This window comes from Castor canadensis, chromosome 2, assembly GCF_047511655.1.
Source record: "Castor canadensis chromosome 2, mCasCan1.hap1v2, whole genome shotgun sequence".
Classification (NCBI taxonomy): domain Eukaryota; kingdom Metazoa; phylum Chordata; class Mammalia; order Rodentia; family Castoridae; genus Castor; species Castor canadensis.
Genome location: NC_133387.1, coordinates 100,140,942 through 100,167,031, shown reverse-complemented (window position 1 = coordinate 100,167,031; position 26,090 = coordinate 100,140,942). Strand labels below are relative to the sequence as shown.

At 38.5% G+C, this 26,090-nt stretch overlaps 1 protein-coding gene across 14 annotated transcripts in view; it reads left to right on the top strand.

Annotated features, from left to right (window-relative positions):
- The window catches only part of Gli3 (GLI family zinc finger 3), a 261,013-nt gene that overhangs the window by 151,560 nt on the left and 83,363 nt on the right, over positions 1-26,090 (top strand). For 12 of the 14 annotated variants that reach the window (XM_020152773.2, XM_074065365.1, XM_074065372.1 and 9 more), the window contains 2 exons: positions 22,230-22,435; positions 25,671-25,817. In XM_020152773.2, the coding sequence (XP_020008362.1) occupies positions 22,230-22,435; positions 25,671-25,817 (353 nt within the window). Of the gene's footprint in view, positions 1-22,162; positions 22,436-25,670; positions 25,818-26,090 lie in introns of all 14 variants that reach the window. The other 2 variants (XM_074065376.1, XM_074065377.1) reach the window with 2 other exon arrangements.

Here is a 26,090-nt window from a genome sequence, read left to right as displayed (position 1 = left end):
GTACTTTCTCTTAGATTTTGAATATGTATGTGTGTTTTTAAATGTTTACAACTCACTTAAATACCTTTCTTTTTTCAGTAGACGTGGTATATTTGTTGAAACTCAAATTATAAGGTAGCTTTAAATTCCAATTTGACTTCATCCATTTTGGATTTTCCCTTGGGGAGCAAGAAATCTATTCTTTACATACAACCTTTTGAGCCAAGGTTTTCTCATTCATGGACCAATATGAATTGGATTTTGGACTATCCCATTGCTTCATACTGAGATCTGCGATTCATTTTCCAAAGCAGTATCCTTAGTTACTAATCCATTGCAACAATTCAAGCCCCACCAATCTTGCCAGGAGAGCTATGAATGCACTTGCCATGGATATGAACAGCACTGCACCCAAGTTGCTTCCTGAGATGGTACACAGAGGCCAGTGTACTTCACCATCCAACTTACTGTTTTGTCTTAGAATGAAGCTTTATCTGTCTTGTGGGAAATGAGCACTCACACTGGTTTCTTTTCATTGAGTCAAGGTCACTATTCCGAGACTGCTTGACTCAGTGGAATCACGCCACCTCAGATTTGTTCTTTCCATGAAAAATGGTCTTCCTCCTGGTGACAGGAGGAGAGAATTCAGTGCATAGAAGATCATGAATATTAGCCTTGAATCAGGTGCCCTGGAAAAAGTAAGACTTTGCTCCTGTGGTGAGACAGCCTTTTAGGAATGGGAGCAGGGAGATAAGGAGCAAGTTTGAAGAATGAATCCACTCATGACTTCCCAGAGAGAGAAAACTCTAAGAAAAGATGCACCATTATGGTAAATGCTTGGAGAAAGAAGTAGGTGGCCAGAGCTATCTCTCCTTCCCTCCCTGAATTCAGCATCTTGCTTATACTGGTACCATGCCTATTGGAAAGTAATATAATTTTTATTCAAAAGAAGCCCTAGCTGCTTCCTTAAAACTTTGTGATAGACCCATGTGTATAATAGGGATTTCATTTATTTCATTCTTAGGAAAGCTGCCAGTAAAATGTAGAGATTTAACGAAATCTTGTAATTGCATTTGGGGGCATAGCTAATTTGGAATATTTTCATAGCCTCATTTATAATTAATAAAAGAAAGTTCTTTTTTGTCTCCAGTGTTGTCATATCAGATTACATCAGGTATTATAGCTAACACTGATTGCCCTCCCTCAAAAAAAAAAAAAGAAAAATAAATAAACTAGATGTAATTCCTTCTTTCAGAGTAAGGACTGTATTTCTTTGCATTTGCTAGACTGAGTCTACACATAATAGCTCCTAAATAAATATTACTTTTTATAGATGATAATGGGCCATTGGTTATTGGGCTATTACTATTGGCATCATTTTTCCTCTGTTTTTGTTTGTTTCCTTTTGGTAGAGTATGCCAACAAAGCCGGCACACTCAGGAGTGAAAACACCAAGACTTAATCCTTAAGATTCTACTGAAAATTTCCATCGCAATGGCAAGTGCTCTGCTGAACTGATCCCCAATATTAAATCAGTTACGGTCTTAGAGATTTGTTGTGAACCTGTGTGACTAGATACTGCTTCATATATAGCTATGACACCTTCCCAGGCCCTTCCCATGAAAATAAAATTAATGAAATTTAGCAATCTCAAGTGGACAATTAAAGAATACCAAAATTTCATAGATAAGGAGAAAAGAAGCAAGTGGACAAATCACATAAAAATGTTTTATAGTGATTATAGCTGATGTGTTGAGGAATTGCTATGGACTAGGCACAATTTTAAAGAGTTTCCATAATTATCTCCCATAATACTTACAACTCTCTGATGGATTTTTTTTTTTATAATTAGCCTCGTTTTAAGTCTATGAACACCTTGACATGAGATCACACACAGCTTAGGAAAACTCTGTGGCTTTCTTTTAACTCAGGCATCAGGCTGTATATACCCCACATTCATGACTTTCACATTCCACTAGTAAAAATGAACACCATGCACTTTGCAACTCTAGTTTATACTTACCAGATGAACAACACCTGATAGGAAGTGTTCGGTGTCACCAGTTGTCATCTTCACAAACTCCTCCATAGGAATATGGCAGTATGGAAAAGAATCATAAAATGATGCATTCAGGCCTTTTGAATTAAGAAGCTTCTTTGTTGCCAAAAAACTTAGTCGTAGATCAGTGTTCACTGCTACAGACTTTATGAGGCTAACGTGGACAATTTACAAATATAGCTTCAGGTGTGGTTTGATACATTGTGATTCATCAACTCCATGGAGTTGCACTGAATTACATTTAAGAAAACTATATTAAAAGCATGTGTAAATAATGATCAGTTATCACAGTGCAAGCTGTGTGGATCATGTCACAACATCTATCTGCCTGAAACGTTCTTCAGGTATCCATGGCTTGCTCCTTCACTTATATACCTCCCTACTGGAACTTCTTATCACAAAGTTATACTGTTAACAGCCATCTAAAGGAGGCTGTGACTTGTGGACTAAGTCCAGCCCACCAACTACTTTTGTCAATAAAGTTTTATTGGAATACAGTGACACTCATTATTTACTCTTGTCTATGCAGCTTTAATAGTTTGAGGCCAGAGTTGATTAATTGTGAAGCTTAAAAGACAAAATCTGCCAACCCCTCCTCTAAAATAACACCCCATCTCCATCCTCACTCCTTGCCCTGTTCTCTGCTTTGTTTTCCTTTCCTTTTTATAAGCAGTGCCATCCATCATATTTTAAACTTTCAGGCTTTCCCACTGCTATTTCCATGATGTTACATTGCATAACATCTAAGTTAAAAAACTAAAGTCAAGTCTTGTTGTTTGGCTTTTGACTTTCACAGTTACAGGAAAACTTTAAAACCTTCAAGCACTGCCTTAGACCATCTACTTACAGAGTCCTTTGTAGGTATGAGTATGTGATTGAGTGTGCGATTAAACTTCACTTCCTAAACTTAAAATTTTGATGAGCTGGTAGCATAAATCCAGATCAACCAATGCAAACTTTACTTTGCTTTAAGAAACAGACATGGAACAAAATAAATTGTACTCAAAGAGCATAATGCTTCTTTCTGTTTCGCAGCATTTCTAATGACTGAAATATTGAATTCGGTCCTCAGTTGCAGAGAAAGCAGACCCTAATTATAGAGTATATTCAGAAAGCCTGAGCGGCAGCATCTTGGATGAAATTCCTGTGTTCTTTGTGCTGCACTCAGCAGCACGGTCCCCGAGCAGATATTGACTGAGACATTCACGTTCACTGAACCGGAAGCTGCCGACTCTATAGTGGCTGCCGTCAAACCTGTTGCAGGGGCCTGGGAGGTACTGGACTGTAACCGACTTTTTTCTTTGAGTACAATGCTTCTACTCATGTTAAGCCTGGCTTCAAAGAAAACAGAAATTTACTGCCATCGTTTTATTTATTTTTCAAAATATGCATTTGAGAAAATTAAACTTTAACAGAATTTGTCCCCATGGGAAGATCCTTGGAAGTGAGTTCTACATTGCGAACACTGCCCAAATCCAAGCTTCCTACAGCTCTTCCTATGTGTCCAGCTATCCTTCATTTAGGTAACAGAGCCCTCTGTGCACTAAACAAAGACATGCATTTCCTACAGTCTCACAGCAAGCTGAGTTCATTTCAGTCCTTTCCCCAAGGGAACAAAGGCTCATGACACAGGGCTGACTGTCATTCATCCTTATTGTTCATTCACCATCCCGCCCCCAAGGGAAATTCATCCATCAAAAAAAAAAAAAAAAAGTTAACAGATATGTGCCCAAAAACTGCTTGCTAACTTTTTTTGCATACTAAGGAATGATCCAAGAACTTGAGAAGGAACTAGCAGGGGAAAGATGGGTTTTGAAACGGATCCATGAGCCCCAGTAAGGTAGGGGTGTTTTCACAGAACATTTTTTAGGTAGCTATATTGAAAGAAATTTGGACAAAAATCGGTGTTGGCCCTTTTTGGTTTTGATAAAAGCCATACCAGAACAGGCAGTTGGGTAAAAATTACCCCCCCACCACCCTTACCTGCTGCTGTGACCTAGTTGAATTTCAGACATTATACCAATTTTTTTTGTAATTAATGTTGAAGAATATCAAGTGCAATCTAAGTCTGATGATCTTTTTTCTCTCTTCTGTCTTCCTGGCTGTGTACACAGGAAGAAAAGGATGGGGGCAGGGACTGCCTTAGGGCATGAGGATACTTTTCCAGTAAAGAGAAAAGTGAAGGTCTGTAACCTAAAGCCACAGGCTGCCTGAAATCCTTTCACCCAACATTCTGCGTTATGCAGCATCTCACATGTTTAAAAGTGACAGATGTTTGAAATTTTTCTTATGCAACTAGGGGAAGGTGGCAGATTCACTGACTAGAAATTCTCAGTTGTAATTGTGACAGAGAAGAGAAGCTGAACCCCAGTCTGAAAATGTAAGCTGATACTAGAATGAATTGTGTGCAGTGGCACTGGGAAGCATTCGCTTTACTTTTATTCTTTTATTTATTTAGTACTTTCTTTTTTAGTTTTTTTGAGACAGGACTCACTGTGGAGCCCATGCAGGCCTCAAACTGGATTCTCGTGCCTTAGCCTCCTGAGTTCTGGGAAGACAGTTGTATACCACTATGCCTGGCTACCTGTTTGTATTTTTAAGGCCTTCTTTTAAACGTTCACCAGTGAAGAGTCCCTCACTGCTAAACAGCACCTGTATTGTTCCTAAGGCCCCTGATACCCACCATGGCCATACTCTAGATAGCAAGTAGTCAGCCTAGGGCAGTATGTCAGCTCAAAGCATTAAATGATCCCCCAGGCTTGACAAGGTTAGTATGCATCTCTCACTACCTGGGAGTGAGTTAGGCAGTAAATGAGAACCAACACTATTCTTCTAAATACATTCAAATAATACCCAAATCCTGCCAAGGTCTTCATAAGTTAACAGTATCTCTATCATCTTGGGAAAGTAGAGGGAACAAGCACCAGAAGTTCAGTTACTTGCCTCATTTGCAAAACAAATCACCAATCCATGTTGCTTGAATGTGATTTACGTTTTTAAGATAGTCTAAAGAAAGCATTCCCAATTTACTGAAATGCTTCTTGCCTCTAATCAAAGTAAACTCTGGCTCCTCCACACAATAAAATCCTCCGTATTCCTAGCCTGCATTGTTGTCACATGTACTACACACACCTGTGAAATGTTTCAGAAATAAGTTTGCAATTGTAGGTCATAACACAGGCGATCAAAGCTCTTATGGGCACTCTGATTTATCATATCTTATTTGCTGGGGATATAGCAGATTAATTTAGAATTATGCTAGACTAATGTTACATGACCTAACATGTTGCACATATTTATTTAAAGTACTTTGTGTATCTTCATTATGTTAGTGTACATGAATATTTATACATGCGGTGCCACTTTTGTCTGTTTTCACTGTGGTACTAGCCTGTCCTTGGTTCTAGGCAACAAGACTGCATGGTCTTCCATCTTAATAGAAGTAGTCAAGAGGGGAAAAGTGTTTTAATCTTGTTTCAGTGGTCAAACTGGGCACCTCAGATTTTGGTTTCCAGGTTTGCAGTGGTACACAATTACTGACTTGAGGGGAAGAGTACAAGTCAGGATTCACTGAAATAGGAGAATTGTGGGCTGAAAACAGAGCTGCGACCTGCTGGCAAAAGCAGCTGTGAACCCCATGGAGGGTCCTCCCCAGTGCAAAGGTACACAGTTGTGGATGTCATATGCTATCTGTGAGAGCCTCCTGAGAATTTCATTCTCCAGGATGTGGGTAGCAGGTTGTAGGGATCTGACTCAGCTGGTTTGTGAGCATCCAAAAGCCTTCCAGTGATCTGAGGAAAGAGCCAAAGGTACATTGCATTGTTTAATTTGAATTATTTAATTTGTGTTAACTTTCCTACCTTTCCCCCTCTTTTAACAAGGCAGTCTTAGGGCTTTTTAGTTATGTAGGTTATTGTTTATTGTTTCTGTTTGTTGGGAGGAGGAATTGTTAAAAGTTGAGGAAGTTGAATGGGAAGAAATGAAAAGCAGAGTCGACCCCCTTCCCCCAAGTGTATGAAGAGAAACCTCCTTCCTTGGTCTGTTTGCTTTGCAAGGGTGCTCTTTGATGAGGTCTTTGTTGTATGCACCCACTGAAGTCTTAGTGTACTCAAGCTTTAGAAAAAGCGATTGGCCCATCTTTGTTTTCTTTGTTCAACTGTTTATTTTGCTTTCTTCCCACGAGGTTCCCTGGCCCTGCTCTGACAACACTTTTCTGCATGAATTACATTCCTAGGAGCCGCAAGTCTCCTAATTCTTCCAGTCCATTTGATTCTGGCCTGTGTGATTAGTCCATGGCTTCAGTCTGCCCAGGGTGAGGGTCTTTGCCAAGCAAAATGCTTGCTAAGTGCCCCTAACTTGGGGACCTAAAGACATTTTTTAACCTCATTAGAGGAGAGTAGTACTTCATTCCAATTTAATAGCGTGGCTGCTTTCGAATCATTACTAGCTTTAAAAGCGGTGAAGGAAACTACTAAGCCATTTGGCTTCCTTTGAGTGTGAATAAGGCAGTGGAGAGAGGATAGTCCAGGTAACTATATTCATGTTCAATTTAGAAACATAAATCATTGTGAATAGGGTGAGAGAGGAATCCACTCGCTCTGTTTCAGATAAATTTGCATTTCTAAGGTATCTTATTTACATTTCTGAATTTCAGGAATTTATATCTGTATTTTGAAATTTCATCATCATTTATACAAAATGCACTTGCCTTCTATGATAAAGTAATGAACAACAGCAATAAACTATTCATATATTTTCATCATAATCATTCCTTTCTCTTTTGCATGTATGTTATTTTCTGAAGTGTGGTTTATAACTGTGACTGAGATAAATGACAAACTTAAAATTATATTTTTTAACTCTGTTAATAGCCATTAATTGATTCTCTCCATTATACTCTCATTATAGGTATTGGTAAGACACTGTCACACAATTCAACAAAATTCTCTAAGGGATCTGTACAATTGTTTTTAACCCTTTTTTTGTGCATGAGAATCTTGACTTTAAGAAAAAAAAGAATAAAAGCCAAGTGAAGAGCATTATACCTAACTTGGAGTCTGCATTGGATAGAATGCCTAGAAATAGTTTAACTTTGGTCTTCCAAAAAGAATGACAAAGAATTTTTTAGGAATGATTGAACATAGTCAGAAATGGAAAACATACACTACAAATGTCTATAAGTGCCAATTTAGACAACTATCTTCCTTAAAGAGAAGGGAGTGTCCCAAACAATGTGCCAGGGTGTAGTTTTTATTTCTTTGGGATCTTTTGCTTTTTGCTATGCCAACTTTGAACTGGGCTCTTGATGTCTAATTTTTATGAGCCCCCAAAATGTCTGAGTATCCTCAGGGCACAGGCATTCAATGAGGGTTTTTCCACCATGGTTCCCTTTGGCAGTAAAGGTTCTTCACACAGGGATGATTTGTTAGGAAGATGTAAGTTAAACCTCTTCTGGCTATGGGTACACAATGACTATGTGTACTCTCTTCCTGCTTGAAGTAGGCTCAGAAGAATCCCCCATCAAGCTGAGACAGAGCTTCCATAATACTTCCTGTGTAACATGGTGAGATGACCCTCACGAGTGGGCCAGGAGTGGAGCCTTGCGCTGAACATCTGTCCTCCGTACTCAGTATCACCTTGGTTACATTAGTCCGTGATAATGGTGATTTCTTAGGTTTCAAAGTATAATCCCAAGAAATTTAGGCTAATGCTATTGGCACATGGATTCCAAAGATCCTCTTCTTAAAACTCCTCAGCCAGCTCTGCTAGCTGTTTTCATGATAAATTTGGGCCACAGTCAGGTTCTATCCTCAGCTCTGCCAAAAGTTAAACTGGATCCTTGAACACTTACTCTGACCCATTTTCAGGTGTGAAATAATGTCTTTAGATTAAATCATCCTTAAGACCCTGTGTCATTCTCCACATCCCATTGTTATGGGAAGGAGTAGATTTGTTCATTGTTTCAGATTTGTTCATTGGTTTTTCCTTGTGTGTGGACACTTATGAGTGGATTTTGTGAGAACATTGTGAATCTAAACTCTGCATGCCTATGTGTCATTGTTTTTCCTGAGCCATAAACTTTCTTATTCTCTCTTTTCTTATGTGAAAGATTTGATGAGAACATCTTGCCCAAATGCTGGTCATACCACCCTCATTCTTCCTTCTACTCCAAGTGACATTTTGTATGTCCCTTGGCCACTATAGAGCCACTGTGTCTCTACCTGTATAATTTGTCAGCTTAAATAGTGTATAAGGTAGGTGTTTGGGTTTTTTTGTTTTGTTTTTGTTTTTTTGTCACCGTGACAAAAAGAAACAATTTGAAAGGGGAAAGACTTATTTTGACTCATGGCTTCAGGGTTTCTATCCATGGTTGGCTGGCTCCATTTCTTTTAGGCCCATAGCAAGGCAGAAACATCATGGCAGAAAAGCATGGCAAAGGAAAACTATTCATCTCATGATAGCAAGGAGGCAAAGAAGAGTGACAGGAAGCAGGTAGGACCAAGACATACCCTTCAAAGGCATGTCCCCAACAAGCCACTTCCTCCAACTCTGCCTCCACCTTCTGCAGTTCTACCACGGTGTATTCAGATTCTGATCCCATCAGTGGATTAATCCACTGATTAGGTCAGAGCCCTTATGATCTAATCTTGTTCAGAAGGCCCTCACAGACACACAGGGGCATGCTTTACTAATCACCTAGGCATCTCTCAGTCCAATCAAGTTCACAATCAATAGTAGCCATCACATTCCCTTCAAAATGAAATGGAAATTGGAAAAACCATACCATCTGTTCTATTGAAAGCCCAATAATGTAAAATATATAAGCATGTACTTGTGTTTAACTTGGAGTAGTTTTTCTTTGTGGTTAAAAACATAGACTTTGAAGCTGAAAGTAGGTTTTAAGCCAGTTCAGAGGTTTACTGTCAGATTACTTAATCCATCCAAGCCTACCTCCATTATTTCATCATTTTATATCTAGGATGTAATGAAAGAACATCCAAATAGTACTTAACAGTGTCCAACTCTCCATAGATACTTGAAAAATGGCAGAAGTGCCATTAAATCATGCATTTAAATTTTACATCCCTTTTTCATCTTTTAACAACTCTGAAATTGGAAAATGTTGTATAATCTGTGGTGTTTTAGACTCATTTATTGGCGAAATGGCAATCATGAGGAAGTTTCATTTATCTCTTAATAAAACTATTTTGTCTGTATTTCCCTTTTTTGTGTGTACTGGAATAATTCTATATCTGAATAAGTCTAAAAGAGCTCTTTAAAGAAATAATTAAAAATTGAAAAGTCATAAGGAAACATTGTCTTTCTTAGTAGTAGCACCAAAAATAATGCCTCGTCTTTAGATCATAGAATACAATATAAATCAAATATGTATTACATGTGTGTACAGCAAAAAAGAAAATAATGATTTATTGTCAAGTTTTTTTCCCCTGAGCTCAGCCACATTTTCCTAAATATTACAATAATGGACCTAGTTGTAGGACTTCAAAGTTTAAATGCAAATAGAATGTTTTCAAAATGTTATTGCTGCCTAAGTCCAAGAAAATGAAAAACGAGAACATCCTCAGGCTGGAACAGTATAAAGAAGGAAAGCATGTGTTTGCGTGCTGGTTGTGCTGGTGTATTTGTGCAGATGCATAGCACAGGCTCTGAGAGGGTAAGACTTCATGATTAATGGTGTTTATTCTTGACAGAAGCCTCCTTTATTTATCTGCAATACAGTTTAGTGATTTTATCAGGCACCTGAATGAAAAATATTCAGTCATACCAATATTGCAGTGTAAATTGAGTAGAGTCACTTTTTATTATATCTTTCTGCCTTATCATCTGCACAGTAATTTTCTAGCAGAGGTTTGATATGGAAAGGCTGGATTTAGCTGTACTTGACACAAAGCCTCTTCAATTTCCCCTAAAAGTTCAGGCTGCTCTTAGAAATGTGTGTGTGTGTGGATGTGTATGACTTTTATGTGTGTGTGTGTATAATATATAAACCTTCTCTCTTATCCAAGCAATTTCAGGATTTGAAAGAATAAAGATAAAATGCACAAACCTGGATAGGAGGAATGTTGTTAATATAAAAATATCTAATAGCTGTGAACTCACTGGTAAAAGCTCCTTTAGTGTTTAAGCTGTGGCTCAGTACTGAGCCTTCTGCACAGCTACATGGTCCCACTTTCTTCTAATCAATCACCATCCAAATCCAATCAGCATAAAGCCAGACCCCATCATTTCTCCTGGGAGCAACATCAACTCTGAAGACCTGAGTGGCTCAGAGAGGACATCAGTGACTGTGATTTTGGCAGGACTGTTGCAGAGCAATAGAGATAGGCAAAAAGAGAGCTCATTGTAGAGTACTCAACTGTGTTGCTAAATTTTAAACAAGAGTTTATTCAAGCTGCTCACTTTATAGTGATTATTAATCAATGGTAGACAGGGAAAAAGGGTTTGAATCATAGAAATCATTGAATTTTAGGACCAGGGGGAACATTAAATCTGGTGAGTAAAATAGAGACCACCCAGTCCAAATCCTCTCATTTTGAGAGATTAAAAAAGTAAACCACAAAAGCTGTTTCCAAGTCTCTAGTGCTATGCATAGGTTTTCCCAGGGCAATATACACAATTAACTTCTGCACATCATTTAAACGTCTCATGAGATGCATCTCTCCTCACTCCAGAATCAGAGACTTGCTTCCATTTGAATGAGGGCATGCAGGAGCAGACCTTATGGTTTGTGCAAAAGAGGTCAGACTCATTTTCTGTCTTCCCCATTGTTATTTCCTATATCTTGAGCAAAGTTCTCTGAAGCTGTGATAACAAGATCCTAGGATAATTATCTTCTTTTATGGAAGTTAATGCTGCTTCTGTATTGACTGATATAGAGGAATTAATTGTTCTATAGTACATACATAGAGTATTTCCATACTTAATTCATTTTTGAAAAATTGACACCTCAAAGGGGGTAAGATTCTGGAATATTGAGACGTATGTCTAGGATGCAGTCATAGCTCACAGGTGTCAGAGCCCAGCATTCCTTCCAGGTAAATCCAGGGTCTGACACATAAAATGATCCACCCTTTTCACCTTTGTTGGACCAGAGTCCCTAGAAAACTCAGATTTCATTCTAAAGACCTGTTGACATCATTTATAATAGTTCTGTTGTTGGACATCTCTATTAATTTAAAAATAAGGAAAATTTAAAGAATGAAGTAAAGTAGGAGTCAGATGCATCTTGTCAAGGATCACAGGGTACCATCCAAAAGCCAGTTTAATAAGTAGTGAATAATAACAATAATAATAATAATAATGATGATGATGATTGCCAGTGATGATGATGATATAGAAAAAGTCTACCCACTATCTACAAGAAGACGTGCCTAACCTGACTGAACGATGTGGCTGTAGACATGGCATGACAATCTCCTTGGCTCAGAATTCTGGATGCTTCCTGATGTTATCTACATCCTTCATAACATCTGCAAGCAGAGTCATCATGAAACAGGGATTAATTTGTTGGAATCCAACTTCATATTTGTAATTAATTATTTCAAGGTGAAGTCTCCTGCTCAGAGGGTTCTCATTTAAAAGAAGCTTGGCACTCCTGAGATTTTCAAAATATCTGTTTACTTTGTATTGTTTAGATTTCCAGGCAAATGGTAGAAGCATGGGCTTTTTTTTTTTTTAAATAAATGATTCTAAAGAATCTCTTATTTGTACTTGAGGGCCATTTTCCCAGACATTTGGTGTGTATCATGGCCTGAACTCAAAGGTTTCTACAAAAGGAATTTATCATTGGTAAGATTCTAAATTGTTAGAAAATTTAACATCTACACAAACGTCATGTATCCCAGGAGTTTTCTAGGTATGGCTAGTTCATCTTAGAGGAACTTAGTTGTTTGATGAGCAAATCTTTCCATACTGTGTTTTAATATCTTTCTATTTTGATGTGTATTTTCTTGTAGACAGGATATTTTGCTTATTTTAGTGCTGTTGTTGATATGGAATTTGTTATTCATCAAATTCCAGAAAATGAAACCTATAAAGTAAGTGGAAAATTGACAGGAAAGACACAGAAATCAAACTTACTTGAATTTTGTTTTTTCTATCTATAAAGAAAAAAGTTTTCTTTTTGCATAAAATGAAGTTGCTGTGCTAAAATTACACAATAACCATGCCCTTTAATTTACTTTGGGGAAAAAAAACACATCAGTGTTCATAAGGTCAAACTAAATCACTGTGTCTATGTGCTTGTTAGAAAAAGAGATGAGATGGAGGTATTCCTAGATCATGCCAAAGCATCCACTAGCTGGACTCATCTTGGCTCCAGTATAGCTCACTCCCTGTGAGGCCTAGAGAGAAATCATTGCACAAGCAGGCAGTGGCAGAAGGCGTCACTGGCTTTCTCCAGCCAGAGCTTCAGTAGCAATAGCAGCTTCAGGAGTGAGAGTGTTGGTTGTTGGGGCCAAAATTTACAGAGTACTTACCATGGGCAGGTACTGGGCTAAAGGCTTCCTATATGCATTAGTTCCCCCCCTCCCCATTATCTGTAGTTTTACTTTCCATGATAAAAATATTAAATGGGAAATTTCAGAAATGAACAATTTATAAGTTTTAAAGAACTTATTCCAATATGGTAATAATTATTTTATTTTATTATTAGCTTTTGTTGTTATGGCATGTAGATGTAGGGAAAACAGTACATACAGGTTTTGGTACTAGCTGCGGTCATGGAAACCCTCCCACCGCCACCACACACACACACTGGTGGATAAGAGGAGACTTCTGTATGTTCTTGATAAAAATTAAATAGGGCCAGGCTGCTTCTTTTCCATTTAGGTTAAAATAGCAATAGAACAAAACAGACTTTGAAAGATCTGATTCTCTAAACACCCAAGTTCTAAGCTTGAGATCTCGAATATAATGTACAGAACAGTACACTCCAGCTACAAGGAAGTGGAGCAGGAAAGTGAGACAGACGCAGAGGCCACGGTGGGCCTCTGGGCCTGGCTGAATTGGCCTTCACCTTGTCCTGTCCCACTGGAGAAAGGAAATAATATAAAGGGGGAAAGGCTCTTCAAAAGGAGTGACATTATTTCAGAAAAAGAAGAGTGAAAAGGGTATTGTTAGTTTTAACACAAACCACTTGGACAGCTCTCTAGAAAAGAGGCCCTGTCATATGTCTTAGCACTCCACCCTCAGGGCACCTCTCCATCCCTGCATCCACAAGACTGGGCGGGACCAGTTCTGTTGCAACTGAAGATTAAACTTCTTGAAACCTGTAACTGTTTTCACATCAAAGTGGCGTCTCTGTAGACTTTATTCACATAAATATAGCATATTAGTTTTTCTAGTGAGTTATAATTATACTAGTTATAATTTGTAACACTTATATTACATAATATATAACATGCATATATTAAAGTATATAATATTTGTATATTACTAATCAGTTCTAAAAATTACATTAATTTTTCCTTTTTTTATATAAAATAATAAATTGGGGAAGAAGAAAAAGAAGAAATTTTCTTCATTTATTGCAAAAATAGGGATATCTTTGCGTGGAATATTTGGACCCCATTTGCATGAAAACGAAAGCTGTTAAAATAATAACTTTAAACATAATCTGCATTTATGGGACTATTCAAAACTGATGTTATTTAGAAATGGGTTTGTCAGTTACCATTCAAATGAGGTATACTTTCTTTCCCACCAGTTTTTCCTCATCTGCCCTCACTTCTAAGTGTTAGAAACACACATTGAGCTTTCTCTGTGTGAGAGTTAATTGGGGCAGGAAGAAAAACTGTACTATGAGAGGTGGTCATTCAGCTGTCAAGTACTTATCTGAACAAGTAGCATGTTCATTAAGAACTCTTTTTTTTTAAAATAACATTCTACATATTATAGTTGATTAAAATGGCTTTCTGTTAATTCTTCAGCCATGAAATTTTAATCTATTTATATAGAGATTTTACAGTAAACATTTTTTGTTGCTCTTAATAGTCTTCTCTATGAGTAATAAAATTAATTTTGGCTATAAACAATGATATTGCTCTTATACTTAGTACTGAAGTAGCATTTTTCAAGTATCAGAAAGACATGACGTGTGTATTGTGAATAACTGGCCTCTCTTTTCACTTGAAGCTTCTTGGATTGGCTTAGTAGTGCTTTTCCTACCCCAGAAGTTCATCTACAGAAGTCTGCCTTCTTCTTCTGCAGCTTACTTTGAACTTAGACTAATTTGTCAACGAGACTATTTTTTTGTTTAATAGTGGTAAACATCATGGTTTGGTTTTTGGTTTTTTTGCAGTACTGGAGGTTGAACTCAGTGCCTCACACGTCGTAGGCAAGCACTCTACCACTGAGCCACATGTCCAGTCCTAATAGTGCTTTTAAATTTTGAAAAATGCCTATGTGCATCTGTTTGGTTTTCTGAATTTAATAGAAGTGATTGAAACCACCATGTCAAATGCATGTATCTTTTTTTAAAAGATGTAATGAATAATACACATACAGAAGAGCACACAAAATATACATATAACTCCATGAATCATAATGAGTAATCACACAGTAAAAACCTCTGACCAGTAAACAAGTCTAGAAATAGAACATGTGGCATACCAGAAGCCTTATGCACTCCCTGCCCACCTAAAGGTGAACATAATCCAGACATTGAAGTTGGCTTTTCTGTTGTTTTTCACTTTTTCATTCAGGTTGGATTTTATCTATTATTAGACTTTGAATAAATGTGACCAAACAGTATACAGTACATCATCTTCTTTTTGCTGTGTTCCTTCTATTTGGCATTCTCTTTGTGAGACTGTTCATGTTGTAGTTCCTGTATTTTCTGTGTTTTTTATGTTAGAATTTTAGCCCTACCAGCCATTCTCCAGCAAGGGCAGCACTGGTTTTACTTGTTTTGAATTTGAGTTTCACTGTAATATTTTAATAGAAAAAAAGATTCTGTACAAGGAAGAGAAAAAAATTGCTTTAGAGATCACTGTCAATGCATGCACCGGAACCTGGATCTGTCCTCGGGAGCTTTGATTTTGTTCACTTATTTTCATAGCCGTTCAGTATTCATTGCGTGAGTGACTTGACTTGTTCATCCTACTACTAATAGATAACCTTGTTGTTTCCAGTTTTAAGGTGATAACTAGTGCTGGCCTGAATCATGTGCTTATGGCACACGTGTGCACATTATTTGGGGCATATACAAAGAGAAGAGGTAGATTGCAGGGTATGTAGCTATACCCAGATGTTTTCCCATAAGGTTGTGCCAGGCAGAGTTCCTGTTGCTTCAAGTCTTTGTCAACGTTTGCCACTGTTGATCTTTTTACTGTTAGCTTTTCTAGTGGATTTTAATCATAACTGATTGGAGTTTTAATGTGTACTTCACTGTATAAGATATTATGGACAGTTTGTTAACAAATACTAGGAAAACCAATTTATTAAGGGAGAAAGCTTAATTTAAAATGTGTTGTTCTTATTTTAAACACATATAAATGGCATAATGCCTAAAAAAATGCTGGAAGTAAATATTTTAAAAGTTAACCGTTGATTATATGTGGATAATTTGGACATAGGAAATGTATGCTTTTTAAAAAAAATCTTGCTTTCCTTTTTTTTTTTTTTGGTTGGGATGGGGTTTTGAAATCAGGGCTTTGGGGTTGCAAAGCAAGCACTCTACCTACTTGAGCCACACCTTCAGGCCATTTTGCTATAGTTATTTTGGAGATGGGATCTCAGGCTGTCTTTGAACAGTGATCCTCCCAAGTAAATAGGATTACGGGTATAAGCCAATGGCACTTCAGCTCCATGCATAGATACAAATTTTTATACTCAGACATAAATAGAAAGTAAAAATTGCAAACTCATTCTCATTCTCAAAAATCTCCTGAAATGCTGTTTCATCAGTAAAACAAATATTTCTCTTTTTAAAAGAAATCAAGCATAAATAACCCTTAAATTCACCAATTAAGGGAACATTCAGCACCTTAGCATTAATATGTATGTTAAGCAATATTCTAACCTTGACTTTCGCTGGCACTTCTATTCAGATCCTATCTGCCTTAAGTCCCAGTTCATGTCCATATTTATCATCATTAGTATGTGTCCTGAAGCCTCCCCTTAGTGCTACTGGGCTCCACTGCTCATCAGATCACATTCCACTCCATTTGACTATAAACTGCTCAGAAGAGAGACCATGTCACTATGCACTGTTTCTTGAACTCTCCAAGTGCTGAAATCTTAGTGGATTCTTAATAAATGGATTTTCAGTGAAAATGTATATCATTGAAATATGCTTCTGTATTTTTATACATGTAGGTTTAAAAATTTGAGGTCCAAAGACATAATTTTTAAAAGCCATAAGTGAATTATTTGAATAGTGATGGAAAATATGTTTTAGCTGTGAAGTTAATAAAAGTGGAACTTGGAATGGAACCACTTTATCATTTAGGGCCATGGCAGTTTAATGGAGTGGATATTAGGCAGGGTTAAGGGGACCACCAGAGACAGTAATGCCCCCAGCACAAGGAGAGTTTGGAAAGGAGAAATGATTCAGTGAGTAAGGGTTAGGGCTGCAAAAGAGGGGCCATCCACCAGGAGAGTGGCCTTTTGGAGGGAATGTGCACTGCCATAGCTGGCAGAGAGGAAAGGAGAGAAATAAATACTGGACTTCTTTCTCCCACTGCCGGCATATCCTATTTGTAGAATAGAGGAAAAGACATAGTAGAAGATTGAGCAAACTTCTGACTGTGTCTATTAGATTAGTTATGGATGTTTCAGCTGTTTGTTTCTTATGCTATATGAAACAGCAACTTTTAGTACAAAATTCGGTTTATTAAAACTGTGCTTGTATTGAATTAATTGATTGAAAATGTATTGTAAGGAATAATTCTCCTTTGATCTCTATTAGCCACTACTTGAATACAATGAAACAAAATTAATTTGCTATGTAAAAATACCCAACATATTTCAGTCTTCCTGTGACTGGGACTCGAATGCATAGAGACAAGTGAAATGTGTACGTTCCCAATATTCCTCACAGTGTGGAGGCCAACGATAATAATCTGGCATATAAGCCTCGCTTAGTGCTCAGAATGGAGTATCTGGGACCTCACATCAGTCAAGATGCTGTGGTAATGAAGCAATAGCTCATCTCTCTGTCCAGCCCTGGCAACTCAGACAACTCTACAGTTTAGGGATATTTGTGTCTCAAACATCAGTTTGTATGACTTTGTTTGGAGTATCACATGGTATTCCTGTAATTTTTTGCTACAGCATAAATGGCATGGAATGTCTGTTTTTAGACCAGTTCTAGGATTCTCTATTTTTCCCAGAATGTTTGTTTGTTGTTTGGTTTTTCCTTTCCATACTTTGTGCCAGCCTTCAATGATTGAGCACATACAGTCCCAGAACAGAGAGGATGGGGAACCACAGAGACAGAGAAATGATGGAAGCCCACAGTAATCCTCAGTTCCTTCTCTGTGTGTATCTACTAAAAATATAAGCCTAGAAAGAGCTACCTATAATTCTTTTCTTTAGTGGTACTTTAATCCTCAAATGAAGATTTTTTAACAAGTTTGACAAATATTTTCCAGGTCAAGTTTATGATAGTTTGTAAAAATATGTGTCATTTACAATGGGACATTTTGTGGCTACCCTATCCACACTTCCTTCCATGGAATTCACTACTCCTCTAGTCATAATCTTGAGTGACTCCTCTACACAGTGGTGAACACACATCTCTCTGCTAAACTTAAGGAGCCTAGCTTTCCTCTCAAATGTACTTTTAAACATAATGACTGGTAAATGATCTAGCTGCCAAGAATTTGGAAGTGGATCTGTTAGGCAATACTAGTGTTCCCATTTTATGTGTAAGGAAAGTGATACTTCACAAAGAAACTCCCTGTGTAGTCACCTTTATCTCAAACAAGCTAAAATATCATGTTTTTCTCTTTATCTTTTCTCTTTCTTCTTCTACAAAATTGGAGAACAGGAGGGCAGAACAAGTCCTGCCCAGGGTGTATATGGGGTGGGTGGGGGAGGTCTGGTTCCAGTGAGGGGAGGTGTTGGGGAAAGGGGTAGGAGGCTGAATATGGTACAAAAAATGTATACACATGTATGTAAATGCAAAAATGCTACCTGTTGAAACTACTGTAGGAATTGGAGGAGTGGGGATAAAGGAGAATGGTTGAGGAGGTGAATTTACGTATGATCTATTTGATACATTATAAGAATCTGTATAAATGCCTCAGTGTACCCCCATCCATCACAACAATACAGCGAAAAAACAAAGGAAAGTGATGCTTGAGTGAGAGCAAGTGACAGGTTGAATTCAAATCCAGGTTCTTCAAAGGCCTTGCATTTAATTCATGAGTCCATGTTCTTGACAACCTTATGCAGCTTTAGACTTCACTGAAGGAATTTTGAGAAGTCTAAGGAGGTGCTTCCAAAGTGCTCTCAGGGAGGAGACAAAGTGGACTCGTATGTTCAGATTTGCTTTGGAAAGACTCTGCATTTGGATGCATGTAGCAACTATCTTTTAATTGCCAAAACTTAGAAGCAGCCGAGATGTCTTTCATTAGGTGAATGAATAAGTAAACTGATTCATCCAGACAGTGGAGTATTACTTAGTGCTGAAAGAAAATGAACTATCAAGCCATGAAATGACGTGGAGGAAACAAATGCATATTACTAAGTAAAAGAATCCAAGCCAAAATATAATACAAGTTTGGGATCACAAAACAATTACTGTAAGCAGTAACAAAAACAGTGGCTTCCGGAGTTGAGTTGAGAGGTCGGGGACAGAGGGAAGGACTGACAAAGCCACTTTAGGGCTTCAGGACTCCTTTGTATAATACTGTAATAATGTCTATGTGTCATTGTACCTTTGTCCAGACACACAGAATATACACCAAGAGCAAACCCTAATGTAAACAATGAACTTTGAGTGATAATTATGTGCTCGTCTTGGTTTATCAGTTGTAAAAATAAAAATGGTACTGCTCTGGTGGGGGATATTGGCTACACACATGTGGGGGCTGTGGATGGAAATCTCTCTGCTGCAGCTCGATTTTGCTGTGAATCTAAAGTTGTTCTGAAAGTCTTTTAATAAAAAGCCCCAGCATGTCAATATTTGTAATTATATAGTATGCTGAATTTGCTATACCTGATATGTATGTGCAAGTTTATGTATTTGTGCATGCATCCTATGTCAATTTGCATGTCTGTACACATATATGTATGTCTGTACACATATGTATGTATGTATATACTGAGCATTCATTATGTACTAGGCTCAGTACATGAGACTTTACTTATATTAGTTTTCCAAGATTCCCACAAGATAGATATGCTCTCTGCTGGTTAAGTACAAGGCAAGAGGAAGAATTGTGACTGAGGTCACATGACTGCCAGGAACAAAGCTGGACTCCTACACATACCTGCTGCCAGTTTGACACTTTTCTTATTCTTAAACTAGGAATGGATGGCTTTTTATTAGTAGATAATCTGGCTTGTCTCCTCGGGGCAGTTAACTACCACCATCTTTGGAAAGAGTGATCCCATAGCTTACACATTTGAACAAGACACAGTGGAGTCTGTGTAAATGGTCTGCAGAGTGCAGCACCCCACCAGAGAAGACAGAACCAGGTTTTGACTTCTTAGTCACACAGAACTTAGACAGTGGTGGCCTTTGGCCATTGTTGTGGGAAAAGAGGTCACAGAGAGTGATGCAGTGGAGTGGATGTCAGACTTCCAGTCTTCAGTGAGGAAAGAACAGTGTTGGCTCTCAGTTTCCTTGATTTTCTCTGGGATTGGTGACCACTGAACCCAGCCGCTCATTCGTCTTCCTGTGCATGATTCTCCAAAACAGAATTTGACTCTCTAGGGATATTATTACTACTTCTCAATTCTGGAATTTTAGAAGAATAACAAGTTCCAATCCTTGACTAAATTAGAAAAATAAAAAGCAGTGTCCTCTTTAAGTTTTAGTTCATACCTTCAGTCTGTTGTGGGTCAGCATAGGGTATCCTGAGGTGTTGTCTGGAGAGCTTTGGGAGGTGGCTGCTCTTCTGAGGTCTGCTACGATGGTCTCTCCACATAACTTAAAAACAAGTTTGTGCTTAGTAAGAATTGCTTTTGAATCAGCTAGGAAGGATTACTTTCTGATAGAAAATGAATGAACGAATTGGAATACACCCAGCATCCTATAAGATAACAAACATATTGGATGTTAGGATTTAACCAATGACAAATGTGTAAGTGGAGGTGAGAGGATGATTTCACAGTGACACTAAGACAATGTGTTTTGTAGTAAAGAGCTAAAATAGACTAATAGCTTATGTCTGTTTGTTTATTTATCAAGTAGAAAAAGGCCTTTTATTTTTGGCACAGAAAAATTATACAGACCATCTGATTATATCAATACATGTATATATCATGTCATATTCATTATTGAAACAAATGTAATGTTGCTAATTCCTGAATGGATAAGAAAGCCTGGCATTGTTTTGAAAAGAAATAGCTGTTTTCTGGTCCTGATTTCCTACTCTTCCCACATGAAAATTTAGGAAACTGTGGGTTTTTATTTTCCTTCACCAAAAGTAGCATCTGAATAACAAATGAAAAGCTTCCTTTTTTTCTTAGTTCAAAATAAAGAGAAAGAAGAAAGTGAAAAAATCCTCCATACACACCCTCCCCACCGTATTTTAACCTCTTTTATTTTCTACAGAGAGAAAATTCATTATCTGATCTTTGCTTCATTTAATTCTGTTCCTGTGTGGTACACTTAGCAAGCTTGTTTCCACCAGATCCTGTTCTGATAGGGTGATGGGACCAGGGCTGGCCAGCAGGGCCTTCATTTCTGGAAGAAAAAAAAAATGCATTTCTGTTCCCTTTTATTTCATTCCTAAAGCCAGAGGCATGAGAGGAACTTGCCTTTCCCAGTTGATCTGTCTCTATCAGGACCTCTTCTTTTTATGGACTTGCCATCCATGAATGAGGAAAATGAGAACACAAGGTTTAACCTGTGTTCACTGGATTATCCACACAAGATGCTTTCTATTAGAGAAGGACCAAGGCAGTGCGGGAGCTACTCAAACTGGCCATTGTAGATGTGACTATCCCCGGGGATTTGGGGGTGTGCTGGGGGAGGTATGTGATGTGGCAGACAGAGGAATGTCCCAGCACAGAGTAACATACGATGCTATCAAGGTGTGTTTTAGAATTTATTTGCATTAGCCAAAACTTTAACTCTACCTTCACTTCACCACCTTTCTACTTAGAAAGGTGGTGAACTACTTAGTTGCTGATTACTTATGAAACATGGCTGATCAGGGTGCCAAATGAAAGGGGGGCATAAGCAGAAAGCTGGTTGATCTGGAGGGCTGCCTCATGGAGAAAAGAAGTTGCCTTCAAAGCAGTGAACCCCCAGACTATAAATTTGATTCAACCCACCAATGCCTGACCCTTCAAAGTGAAACGCATGCATGGATACATAGAGGGATGGATTTTACATTTCTTACAGCCTTGCAGTTAGTCTTCTTTCCTATTTATGGAAAACTCTGACACAGGCATGCCTGGACATCTAAACCAGACAAATGTGAGGTTGTAGTGCTAGCATTTTTTTTTTAATGCAATACCATGATAGTAAGAGTTTTAAATGATGCCATTACTGTTTGAGTCAAATGAAAAATAAAATCATAGCAACCACTTTAATCTCAGTTGCCTGTTATTTAGAATTTCTTCTCATGGGGTGAGGGGAACCAAAAACTGATCTTGATTTGCTTATATTCAGAGACCTGTGAAATCCCCCAAGTTTCTCTCTCTCTTTTTTTTTAAGCCAAATGATTTCATGGTAATGTTGGACCTGCATTATAACATCCTGATTATTTATTTATTTATTTATTTTTGTGGTGCTGGGGTTTGAACTCAGGGAGGGTCAGGGTCTCAGTGCTTGCTAGGCAGGTTCTCTTACCTCTTGAGCCACTCTGCCAGTCCTATCATCCTGGTTAAAATCAAGTAAGCCTACTGGAAATGTTTATACCTGATATTTCCCCCCCCAAGACACCATGAATTCACCTCAAATCTTATTTTCCTTCACAGGTAGTCTCTGCCTATGGAGATACATGCCTCATGCCTTCCTCTTATGTCTGGTTTTCTGTGTACCCAGGCCTTCTGCCTTATCTAGTAGCCCAACGTATTCGGACCTGCCATTCATCAGGATCTCCCCGCACCGGAACCCCGCTGCAGCTTCCGAGTCTCCCTTCAGCCCCCCACACCCCTACATCAACCCGTACATGGACTACATTCGCTCCTTGCACAGCAGCCCTTCCCTCTCCATGATCTCGGCGGCCCGGGGGCTGAGCCCTACAGATGGTGAGTCTCAGAAGAGATTCCGCTTCAGAAGATGGAACCACCTCCTTCCGCACCTCAACAGGGACATTGTGTCAAGTAGATCTAGTGTTTAGAGAGGTTTCCCACACTTCAGAGCGCGTTGTCATGTCAGTCTTCTGCTCAGGGAGTGTTACTATCCTCACTTGCGGGTAAGGATAGCAGTGGGCAGAGGGATCACGCGACTTGCACCTTGACCACCCCATGGCTAGTAAGTGACGGAGGTGGACCTCAAAGCCAGGTCTTACTGACTCCCCAGTCCGTGCTCTTTACCCCTGTGCCCTTCTGCCACTCCACACATGATCAGACAGGCACTGCAGACATTCCCAAGTGTGCACGAGTGACCTGAGTGCTTTCCCCACCTTCCCATGAACACTTTTGTGTTCTGTTTGTCGGAGAGACGTATTTATGCAGATGAGTCTCTGAGGGCACTGCTTGACAAATCTACCATGCTTGTGAATACCTCGGGTTGCAACAAAATTGCTTCTGCATTGGGTGGGGCTTTGCATTTGATTTTGCAGTAAGGGAAGTGGCGAGTTATCTCTCTAGAGTGAGAATTGTTAGACGCAACCAATAAGGAGCACACCTGTAAAACCTTTTCAGGTCATGCCATTGCTTTTGGTCCAGGGACCATGCTCTGAGTAGCAAGGGCATAGAAAACATGATAGTCCAGACCTGTTGTGTGTGCCTTCTAAGTTGACCATGCCAAGTAAACACCAGAACTAGAAGAGTAGGGAAAGAAAGAAACTTAGACTTTATTTGTATAATACCTGATGCTTATTTTAGGATGCTGTCAAGCATAAAATATCTGTTGGTTCTCTTTGCCTCCCAATTAACTTTCCACATGACTTTTTAATTGGAGCTGGGTCTTCCCCCTACTGTCAAGATATAATGCATTCTTTCAATTCAGGAAAAGTATTTCTTATCTTTTGCCCATAGATACACATATATAAACATTTGCTTGCTCACAAATACTGGACTGTGAATTAAGATTCAGAATTGCATAACCCTTACTATTGCAGACAGCATGCTATGAGTTCTTTGAAACAGATTATAAGTCACTGTCGAGTATCTCAGAGCAAAAAGGAACATCATGCACTTCATTTCACAGAACAGTGCTTGATGCGACTTCTGTGTCTCTCCTCCACATTCTGCACATAGACTGCTTTCTGAGGCTAGTTGTGCATGGTAGGAAGCTGCATGATGTTTCTTAGGAAGCAAGGATAACTCTCCTCTAGCAAGTCACCAGCCCATTTGCCTTTTTAGTCAACGCAGTGAATATACTTGTAAAGTGTCCAAAAAATCAGTCTTGCCATTTGAGCAAGAGTCACATTTTAAAAGCAAAACTGTAAGAGAGTCAAATCTGAGTTAGGTCTGCTGCTTAGGATTTGATTTTGCAGTAGGGGAAATAGTCTTCTCCATGGAGTGGTTGTTAGTTGGTAGAAATAACCAACAAGGAGAGAAGACAGAGGGAGCAGGGCTGGCAGCTCAAAGAAGATGTGGAATTATGCCTGGTGTGTGGGAATTTAGTTGGGCCAGAGGAAAGTGGTACCTGCAGTTACCTTATGAAAGCATGTTCATTGTCTGATTTCTATAGCATTTGATGAGTATAAATAAAACATTACTTGAATTAATTGATCTGCCTTCCTTCACCTGCCTCTCAACGCTCCAACTAATACCCAGTCAAATAATGTCACTAATATATAGAACTTTGTAGTCTAGAAAGTCTTTTTAAAATTTCTATCTTTACCATGTATCACTCATAAAAATATGTAGACACAAACATCACAGACTTACTGCCAGGATACTGATATTTCTAGATAATCATAGCAAACCTGACTTTTACTGATTGAATGCTATGTGCTAAGCACTCTTCATGCATGATTTTACTTTTTGCTCTGAACAACTTCATGGAGCTGGTTTGAATCCAGATCTCTGAGAATCTGAAGGCCACCCTCAGAACTACCACAATGTCTTGCTGCTTTTGCACGTAAATTGGCAGGTGGAAGCTGATGATTGTCCCACTTGTATAAAGCTGACTCTTGCCAGTAAATTGCTCCAGATTGATAGGTATATTTTCTTTTTGATTTTGTAATGAAAAAAAAAGGAAACAAGAGCTTTTAAATTATGGAACACAAAATTGCAGCTTATCGTTCAGTTGTGTGTCATTAAAGCTATACTGCCTTTTTTTCTCCTTGTAAACCCTGACTCCTCATGTTAGTGAGCATTAAGTCAGACACTCCTGTCAAGAGCTTAGCAAAGTATTTTAAGTATGTCTGGAAAGATATCACAGTTGTCTGAGTTGTCTACTATTGTAAGAAATATGAACATACAGTGATTTGGTATGAGAAACTTTTCTTTTGGTGATCAGACATGGCTATATTCATAGAGCCATGAGCCTTGTAACAATGTACATTGGAATAACCCTACTCACAGTGGAGGCCCCATAAGATTATGTCACTTAGTTGATGTTGCTGTCTTAGTTTGTATGAATGTTCTCTATGATTACACAATGAAAAAATTGCTAATCTCTGTCTTAAGGGATATATGATTATTATGTCTTAATCATTTTGAATTCTTGTTGGTTTCTTTAAACAAATATCAAAAACTTTGTAATGTGTTTTATTTTTTTCTATTTTCCTCAGTTTTACTTCCAAATAAAAGATATCTAATATTGGTGAAAGCACAGTTTGGTTGGATCAACCAATTCAGATTATAGTACATATATACATGGGAATGTCACAATGAAACACTCTGTATAGCTATCTTAAAAAAATTTAAATGTCATTTTATTAAATAAAAATGGAGAACAGGAAGATAAAACAGGTCCTGTCTGGGGTTGGTACCAGTGGTGGGGTGGGGCAGGATATAAAGAAAGGGTATAGGTGGGTGAATATTGTGGAAATATTATGTTCTCATGTATGCAAGTGGAAAAATAAGATCTGTCAAAACTTCCAAGAACGGGGGGGAGAGAGATAAAGGAGAATGACAAAGGGGGTAAATTCAACTACAATATTGTAAGAACGTTTGTAAATGTCACAATGTATCTACAGTGCAACAGTAATTAAAAAAATTGGTGTGTGGGGGGGCTTTACTGTAATGAGCCATGACAGGAATTGGGCTGAGTTGAGAGAATCATGAATAGACTGGGGTGCCTTAACAAAAGTGGCTAGCTGACCATCTTCCAACTGTCACCTTGGCTTTCTTTCTCCTTCTCTAGCCCCCCACACTGGAGTCAGCCCTGCAGAGTATTATCACCAGATGGCCCTGTTGACCGGCCAGCGCAGCCCCTATGCAGACATCCTTCCCTCTGCTGCCACCGCCAGTGCAGGGGCCATCCACATGGAGTATCTTCATGCCATGGATAGTAAGTGACAGGGTTGTTTATTGGAGTCCTGGAGGGGTTACAGGAAATGGGAACAAGGATACAAAGTGTAGGTGATTGTCTAACTGTGCAGTCCAGGGGAAGGGAAGAGGAACAACACATACTGGTTGCCCTGGTCCCCTTGCTTCCACAGATGTGGCCATCCTGGGACTTCCTGTTTAGCTCAGGGATATCATGGAAGATGTATGCAATTGTAGTTTAATAGCTATATATAAATATAACTGATCAACAAATTATCTTGCCATGCTTCTTTGG